The sequence below is a fragment of the Aulonocara sp. 'chitande type north' Nkhata Bay genome, linkage group LG2 (assembly GCF_057382095.1).
Source record: "Aulonocara sp. 'chitande type north' Nkhata Bay isolate Kocher_YH1m ecotype deep benthic linkage group LG2, A_spYH_male_GT1.1, whole genome shotgun sequence".
In the NCBI taxonomy this organism is placed as follows: domain Eukaryota; kingdom Metazoa; phylum Chordata; class Actinopteri; order Cichliformes; family Cichlidae; genus Aulonocara; species Aulonocara sp. 'chitande type north' Nkhata Bay.
In genome coordinates, this window is record NC_141345.1 from 4,021,877 (window position 1) to 4,031,049 (window position 9,173).

Here is a 9,173-nt window from a genome sequence, read left to right on the forward strand (position 1 = left end):
CACCGCCACTCTATTTGACAGGGAGCCAAGGAAGGTGGTGCTACACAAGGGCTCTACTGGTCTGGGCTTCAACATTGTTGGCGGGGAGGATGGAGAAGGGATCTTCGTCTCCTTCATCCTGGCTGGAGGCCCGGCTGACCTGAGCGGGGAGCTGAGGAGGGGCGACAGGATTCTCTCAGTTAGTATTTTTAGCTTCAAGCTTTCTGTTTACCCACGTCAACAACTAAAACAAGTCTGAGGCAGAGGGGTTTTCAGCCAACTCCTGCTGTCAGAATAATGATGATAACATTAAGGAGGGACTGTGTTTAGAAAGCCAGCAAATATCTGCCTCACAAATGTCCTTGAGCAAGACATTAAATCCAAATGGACTCTTAGGGAGCTTAGCTGCCCTCTGCCCTGAAGTCTGTGTTTGACTGGTTTATTTTCAGCTTGCTTTTAATCTGGCAGCATATTACATCATGTATGGAAAAAATGAGTCAGTCAGAAAAGATAACTAATGACTCATCAGCTGACATCATTAAAAAATTGTACATTTTCATACTTGTTTACTAATTTTATTGAGTAATTCGGTTTATTATTAGTAAGTCTTGAAACCATCTATTTTGAGCATAGACTTTGTTCTTTGCTACATTTGTTTTTCTGTATAGGTCTCAAGGATCACATGATTCCAGCCATCTTAAAAATCTAACCAGTTTTCTTACCAAATGTCCCCTTTTTGCTTTTTAAAATTGTATTTATTTAATTTTTAAACAGGTGAATGGTGTAAATCTAAGGAATGCCACACATGAGCAGGCAGCTGCAGCACTGAAGAGAGCTGGGCAGACCGTTACCATCATTGCTCAATACAGGCCTGAAGGTAAGACCCTACAATCTCATGTAATGTGTGAATATGTCATTGTACCAAGACGGGGCTTACATTGAAATCAAATAAGTCATTCAGGTTATCTTGCTCCTATTCCTGTGAAAATGGTGATGCCTCGGAGTTTATATTAAGTCAAATGCAATGTGCTTATTTATGTGAAATGACTAATTAAAAAATAAAATGAAATCAAGGCAGCATAAGTGCAAATATTTGTATCCTTAACCGTGACTGGAGAGCTCAAACATTAGACCGCTCTAAAGTTCAGAGGGCGGATATCCTTGATAAGGTCATCTCGGGCAAACAGCTCTCGCTGTGAGCACAGAAACCCCATCCACCTGCTGTTCAAACCTTCTGTTTGAGAGCACCAGCCAATTAGAAAAAAGTTGCAGCCTTGTAGCAAGATCCAGTATAAATATTCCTCCCCTAAACCTTTGATATCATGATTGGTGGTCCTCGCTAATGCAATTGAACTAGAGTACTGATTTGAATACATGTTGGGGTCTTTTGTTTTAGTCTGTTTTGTGGTGCGACAGTGAAGAGATGACAGGAAAGCTGAGAGAAAGACCAGTATAGGGCATGGCCTCTGCAATAGCCTTACAGCATAACACTCACTTGCTGTATCCAGTGAGCTAATCCAGCCCCCGAACTAGAGTACTTGTAATCTGATAATGTTCAACTCCACTTTATGAGAGCAACCAGTTTTAGAAGGTAATTCAACCACTTACTGCACTTTAATGTGGATGCAAATATTGCTACTTTCTCTTTGGTAATTATTATTTTGCAGATTATAAAATTTAAATGTGCTAATAAATTTTGTTATGTGGTATTATAGATAATCAGCTCCCGTAGGAACATCAAAGTGATACACAAAGAATGAATAATTATAATTATATTGTACCATGAGATGTTTTACTTTAATTTAAGGATTAAGCTTGTGACTTGTGCTGTAGTAAGGAGTCTAAACATTTGTTTTGCAAAACAGTTATTCAATATAAAATGTTTCAGTTGTGGTGCAGCGTAAAGATGTGCCATAATGTTTCTTCCATTATGTTTATTTCTTTTCAAATATTCCGATTTCCTGTGGTCCAGGCATGTCTTGTACTTTTCCCCCCTCCTCTTCTAGTGCACTGGAGGATTGCATTGTGGGAAATGTAGGAACGATTGTTTTGAGACTCACAGCATTTAGCGAAAATCACGATATCTCGGCTTCGTGTGTTTTGGTTCTTTTTCTACATGTCTCTCGCAAGCCCAGCTTTATAACATTGTTGATTAAATATCTATTTAATGGTGCAATCGGGTTTACCTGGTGCCGCGGCCCATGCGCACTCAGATCGTGCTGCAAACGAGGGCAGCGCAGCGGATAGGCCGGCTTTCAGCGAGTATTCGGTCGGAGGCGGCTCTTGTGGCAGCAGCAGCCCGAAGTGTTGAGCCAACTGCAAGGCGGGCAAACGAAACCGCTGTTGTCCTTCCCTGTTCAAACTCTGGGCTGTCTGTACACACAGACCCGCACAGCGATGGAAAGAGGCGACTAAGCGGAAAGTTGCTAGCTCCGCTTCCATTTCGACACCAGAGGGGGGGAAACCTTTAACGCACCCGAAGTGAAGAGGTGGAAAGCGGCAAACTTTTATGTCTACCAGCCAGTACGGGCGATGATGGGGGATGGGCTTGGATACAACAGCAGAAGAGCAGAAGCCGCATGAACTCCCTAATGGCTGGATGAAGAAACTACCGGCAGCCACAGCGAGATTATAGCCAGAGTTTTCTCCAGCGAAGGTGAGACGAAGGTCGAAGGTGTCGGCAAACACCGACGGGGGTGAAAAGCGAACAAAGAGAGTGAGTTACATTGTAGAACATGTTTGTGTTGGTTGCCAGTACGGCCCGTAGTTTGCTGCTCTTCGCCTGTACTTTGACTCCTGAAGGACAAAGTAAAGTGTGAGCTCTTCATTCATAAGCCACGAGGAAGCCTTGGTGCGATATTATACCTGCTCTCATTAATATCAGTCTTAAGATGAATTCCTTACAGTGGCAAACATGTGATCGCCTCACTCATACTGTGGTTAACATAAGTATGTCTACGCTAAACTGCTGCCATTACCTGGACTCCATTGACGACTTTCCACCGCTTTTTACTCCATGTAAAACCTACTTGGAGGTAGGTGAAGTCGCTTTAGGTTGTAATTAATACCCCAAAGAGAGATTTCATCCAGCATTTGCTTTACTGTTCTTATGTAACCTAAACCTATAGGTGGGGGCACAGAGGTGTGGTCAAACAGGTGTGTGTGTCAGTTTTGCGACTTCACCTGGCATTACGACTTTCTGACCAGAGGTCCCTTTTCCAAGCTGACAAAAGCAGAATTCACGTGTTGCCCTTATTTCCAACATTAGCAGACGATTCAAAAAAATGGCACCACTCCTTCTTTTTAATGCTGAATTAAAGCTTTGAATTGTGGCTGTATTTCTTAGTGCTTCAGTCATTCTCTGTAAGTGTACTTGAACAGGCTGCACTTCATACTGCAGCAACAATGGGGAGGATATTGCGAGCTTTATGTCTATATGTCTTTTCAGGTTGGACTATGACAGGAATGTGACGGGGCATAAGTCGTAGCATGCTCGCTCCATATTTCGTTGTCTTTCAATAAAACATCAGCCTGAACTGTCCAGTAACTCTCCAAGGCCACTGAAACCGAGTCGGAGTGGGATCTGTGAGTTAGATTGGGGTTAAAGTCTATGAAAAGCTCAGACTGAGATCAAAAACCGATAAAAGTGCGGTGTTGGGTTTCTTCCCTGTGAGTTTATGTTGTCTCGCATGTCGGGTCATTCAGGCAGCTTCTTGAATAATGATGTGGTTAGAAGAGAAGAAGCTTTGTTTTTCATACCAAATCTTGCTTTCAGTTCTGTGCCCCCTTTGTGACTCCGTGATAGACAATTATCTGTTTGTATACAGTTTTAAACTACTCCAAACGAACAAGTCGAGTGCTGGCAAATGATTGACTTCCTGTATCCCCTCTGGTGACCTGAGATCTGTTTTCAGTAATTCTGCTGGCATCCTAAAGGGGTGTGTGTATGTGTATGTGTGTGAGACATGATGTTCATTTGAGTTTGGAGCAGGAGGAACCCCCAGTGAGCAGTACAAGGACAGTCAATCTGGGGGGGAAGTGGAGAGAGTGAGAGCTAGTCTGTGCCAGGCAAAATGCCTGGAGTATACTCTGTGGTGCTGGGGCCTGAGCATCCATGGGCCTGTGATCGAAGGCCAACACTGAAACTACAAGAAGCCACAATGGGGCACACAAGCTGTGGTGGGAGGGCCCCCAACTCTCAGTGGCTTTCTGGAGCACTGCCAGGCCTTTAACTCACATTAAGCGATGGAAGTGAAGGGTGTATATCCACACACTGCTGCCCTGCCCCGACATCAATGAGTGTAATTACTCCAGAATCTTTGCATTTAAGGAGTGGGAGGAGGGCCGTGAAGGAAATGTTACCCTCCAAGCACCCTCATTAAACTCACAAGTGTGCATTATGGGCTTTTGTAGAAATATTTTAGGCAGGGTCTACATGTACCTTCCACGCTGTAATATCGGGGAAGGGGGCGTGCACGTTCACTGGCCCGACTATTCCTGTCAACATAACGCACACTCACATTACAAGTACATGCTTGCTGTGTTGCATAACTGGATCAAAAGCGAAGCGACCGTCCCCCAAAATAAAAAAGCTGTTCGACTAATGAGGACACGCAGTGGGAGTGAGAGGTGCAGAATAGTCCCAGTTTCTATTAGCTGTGTCTCTCTTTTTTTATCTATTTTTCCCCTGTGGGTCACTCCTAAAAATACAGGCTACCTCATGAGTATTAATCGCTTTAAGAAACCAGGATTTAACATTTATAATTTTGGGCTAAAGATGGGCTTGTGAGCAGAGATGTCACTGAATGATTTATGTTGGATTGATCCCCTGCAAGAGCTGGGCTGGTCTTGAATGTCCCAATCAATAACCTGACTTGTTCTTAACCGGACAGATATAGCTGTTCTTAAATGAAGAGTCTTATCAGATAATTGTGGATTGTTTCTGTTTTTCTGAAAGTATTTCCTGTTAGATTGTTTCTTTGGTAATGTTTGATGTAGCCAGTGGAAATGAAAGAGCTCTTGTTTTTTCTTTTATGCTTTGTCGGTCATTTGTTAAATAGCATGTGTCCGAGAAACAGCAGGAGAAGCTATTTTGAGTGATGACATTTTTTTATTTTTAAGCTTGTGACTCAGTTGCTTTTACAGTTTACAGGTGTTTATTTAATGCCTTAGTCAAATACCGGATTGATTTCTACTGCTCAAATTACCTTGACATGATGACATCAAGGTAATATTTTAACCCCCTCCCCCCTAAAACATGTGGGTAGACTGTCTCTTGGGCTGATTATTAACATGGCTAGCACACAGTTATAAATTGCTTTGATTTGCATCTCTACTTGTGAGTGATCACATGCTTAAATGCTGTTGTTATGGGAGATTTGAGCTTGTTCTCATTTGTATTAGATTTTCATCTGATATCCAGACTGTCAAGCCGCGCTGATGAAAGATTTGTTTGCGTTACTGTAGCTCCACGTGCTTGGTATTTCAGGCAGGACTAACGATCAATACAGGGCTGAGGTTTCACTACAGTGGTGGTGTTCTCCTGTGGTGATGTTGTGGAAGGTTTGTGACCCTCATTCAGCACCATCACAGCCTGCTCTTTTTGTTTGTTTGCTTTAAAGGGGGAGCTATAATGCTTTTCCTTATTTTACATATTAAAGGTATGCTGATATTAATGGTCAGTGCTCTTAACAAACAGGAGTAGAGGCCAACACATCGAAACTCTTGATTCCATGTTTTTTTTTCTATGACTTTGCTTTTATGTCAGTGAAAGCAGATATTCCTGTTATGATGGTCTCATACCTACAGCTCTGGCTGTGAGCATAGAGGCCCCGCCCACTGTCTGTTTAGACCTTCTGTTAGCGAGGGGCAGCCAATCTAAAGGCTCGTGAATCATTCTGCTAGAGGTTAAAATAGGAGCTTATAGGTTCTCTTTCAAATGTGTACCAGGTTAAACTTCCCTTATTGTTTTATATGACCTGACTCCAAAATTGCCGGAAATTAGTTTTTTTTGCACAAGTTGATTATAGCTAGTGTTTTTCTTTCCCCTGTCAGTTACAGTTACTGGGTTGTGCTGTACACAGATTTACTGCAGAATTCATGTATTCTGGTGTCACCATTATCAAGAAGGTGTGGCAGCAAATTGTAGTTATCTTATAGTTCCCACCCCATCTTCCCCCAGAGGCTTAAAACTGATTGTAGTTCTGCTCCTCTTCAGTGCTCACTGAACTTAAATGAATCATTTTGCTGTTAGGAATTTGATCAAGCTAATCGTTTAGCTTTGTCTAATGTGCACTTGCCCTGAGTTGCTGGTACAGTTCTCAGGTTGGTGGCATTGTAAAGCAGGTCTCTCTGTATTTAGCTACTCTTTGTCTTCTCCCTCGGCCCCTCCTTCCCCAAGCTGCAGCTTCTTGTGCTGCTTTTCTCTCCTCTCTCCTGTGCCTGAAAGCCAAGTGGACTAGTCTGAATGGCTGTTTCCGTGTGCGCTGTCCCTGTTCTAGGAGTGCTACACTGTTGCTGTTGGTTACAGGCAGTCAGGCGGTGTCTGGTTACCTCACCTTGCAGCGTCACTCTGTTGTATCGTTAACCCTTTGAGCAGAGATCAGGGTGGAGCGCTGTCACCGGGCCTGGGCCGGATCCATGTTTGCTTTGAAAATCCTTTTGGTTTCGGCAGGGGGTTATAGATCAGCAACCTGAAGCTTGTTTTTGCACCTGCTCAGAATTTTTCCCGCGAGCTTGGACTAACTAAATCATCTTTGTAGGCGTAGGTGTTTGTTTTTCAAGGCTGCTTCCAGGCTTGTTTGACAGAATATGGACTTTGATCTCTTGTTGTTCAAATTACAGGAAGTGTTGCCAGCTATTGATGATTAAGCTGTGAGGTACCCCTGCGGGCATGCCAGTCAACTCGATATGTGGAATAAATTTGGATGAGATTCTTTTCCGCTGGTTCTTTCATAGGTTAATTAATATTAGGGCATAGATGTGTCATCGTTACAGCAATATTCCATCTCATCACATGGCAGTAATAATTTGATTCAGTTGCGTACAGCTACATTCATGAGGATATGCAAGCTGTGCGACATGAAACATTGGAGTAGAGGAAACATTTAAATGACAAAATTGCTTGTTCACAGTGCTGTCTTTATACTGCTCCAGCACATCCTTTGTGTGATCACATGAGCACCTTAGCCTACTTGTTTTTCTGGATGCATCTGCTGTTCTGTTTATCTGGCAGTGTGCTGCATGGTGCGGTGGCCTTGCTCGTTCCAGCAGCCCGGCCCCAGAGCTCGCTGTGCACAGCAGGCTAATGAGAGCTTTCTTAATGAGCAGGTCCAGGTGGATTCATACATCATCCCTGTGCTCCTGAGCAGCAACTGGATTTACACACCTATGACAAATGGTCATGCATTTGAAATTGTTGGAGGCCTTCGCTTTTTTTAACCACACTAAAGAGCCTGTGTTGAACCTAATTAATCCCTGTAATTAATCACCTGACATGAAAGATGACTGGATGTGTGAGGCAGATCTGTGATAAACCATCAGTTCCTGGGGTCATTAATCAGCCTAAGGATTCGCTCAACCTTTCCTCTCTTTACTGTAGCTCACTGCAGCACTGGCTGAGGCACAGCTCTCCAATTATACCGTAGTGAAACAAGAAGGCAGAGGCCAATGCTCCCGTTTGGTCTTTTTACTCAAGATCGAATGCACCAAGTTAACTTTGAGCGCATTAACCGTAAAACTTCAAAGGGAAAGTTTATTCTCCAGAACCCGCCGCTGACACAGTTTTTGTTTGTTTCTCGCTACGCAGAGTATAGTCGCTTTGAGTCCAAGATCCACGACCTGAGGGAGCAGATGATGAACAGCAGCATGAGCTCAGGATCAGGCTCCCTGCGCACTAGTGAGAAGCGCTCCCTATATGTCAGGTAAAGTCGGCACACCCACCCACACACACACATACTCATGCTTGTACTCACAACATGCAATTCTAAGATCTCACTATTGCATAACAAACCTCAGCTCGTCTGCAGGGGAAGATGAAGCCCAAACACACGTGTTGTTAAAATCGGCCACACTGTTAGACAGTAGCAGCACGACATAAATGTCATAGATCACATGTTACAATATTATTTTTTTATGCTAAGCATTTCGCGTGACATCATTTAATTCAGGCTACTGGGTTCACACTATTCATCACCAGCTAAAGAAAGATGAACAGACGTTCCCTGTTGTTGTTTTGATGCCTGCTATGACAATGACTTTGTTTAATGTCGACTGACAGGGGAGCTTGTTGAGATGACCTGTGTTATGACACTTTGGGCAAGTTGTCAAACTGGATTGAGGCTCATTTAGGAATTGAAACAGGTGGCAACCTTCTGTTCATATAAATGCATTGAGTCGCAGGGCTCAAGGTGAAAGGATCGTGTGATGCAACGCCGCAGTCAAAAATGCTTCCCCATATTTCTGCTGAAGCATTAATTCATTTCACTTTACCCTTTCGGTTCTGACGGCCAAGCCGCCTCTTCAGTTGTTTTTAACTATCAGATTAAAGCTACTCCTGAAAGTAGCTCGGATCTTATCGGGATGTCTCAGAAGGTATATAAGTGTTATTACGTTGGAGGCCTGTTATGGTCAGAGGAGTATCGTGAGAAATGCCTCTCATATACACTGATTCCTGTGAGGCATGTAGAGCCTAGCCTGCTCCTGTGCAGGTGACTAAGCCCGCAGTTATGCAGGAAAAGCTATCTAGTTTTGCCGGCTAATGTGGGAGCTGCCATGTCCACCCAGCCCAGTCTCAGGAATCTTTTAGTCTGAAAGTATCACATGTGCTCTCACTGTCTGTGTTAAGGTACCATAAAGTAGCTAAAGGAAAGAATTTGATTATCACTCCTCAGCCTGTGTTGAAGGTGCTTTCGATTCCCTGGTAAGCACACAAAGAGATAAGCTATATTGCACCATGACAGTTTCACCAGTAGTCTTTATGTATTGACGTTCCCAGTTTCAGTTGGCAGGAGCAGACTGGCTCAAGTCTTTAGAACAGAGGAGAAAAATGCATGTTGAGCTCAGTCTGTCTGTCCACTAGAGTATGGCGTAGCCTGTAGATATAGGCTTATGGGTCAAGGGAAGTTTAAACCTGTAAAGCAGGTAGTTTTAGATTCAGTTGTAGCTGTGGCTTGACCTGTCAGACAAGCTAGTGA

General features: G+C 43.5%; 1 protein-coding gene across 14 annotated transcripts in view; it reads left to right on the plus strand.

Moving 5' to 3' along the window:
• dlg3 (discs, large homolog 3 (Drosophila)) overlaps positions 1-9,173 on the plus strand; it is an 80,475-nt gene that overhangs the window by 63,140 nt on the left and 8,162 nt on the right. For all 14 annotated transcript variants that reach the window (XM_086302718.1, XM_086302709.1, XM_086302713.1 and 11 more), the window contains 3 exons: positions 22-178; positions 754-856; positions 7,787-7,901. In XM_086302718.1, the coding sequence (XP_086158844.1) occupies positions 22-178; positions 754-856; positions 7,787-7,901 (375 nt within the window). The remainder of the gene's footprint in view (positions 1-21; positions 179-753; positions 857-7,786; positions 7,902-9,173) is intronic.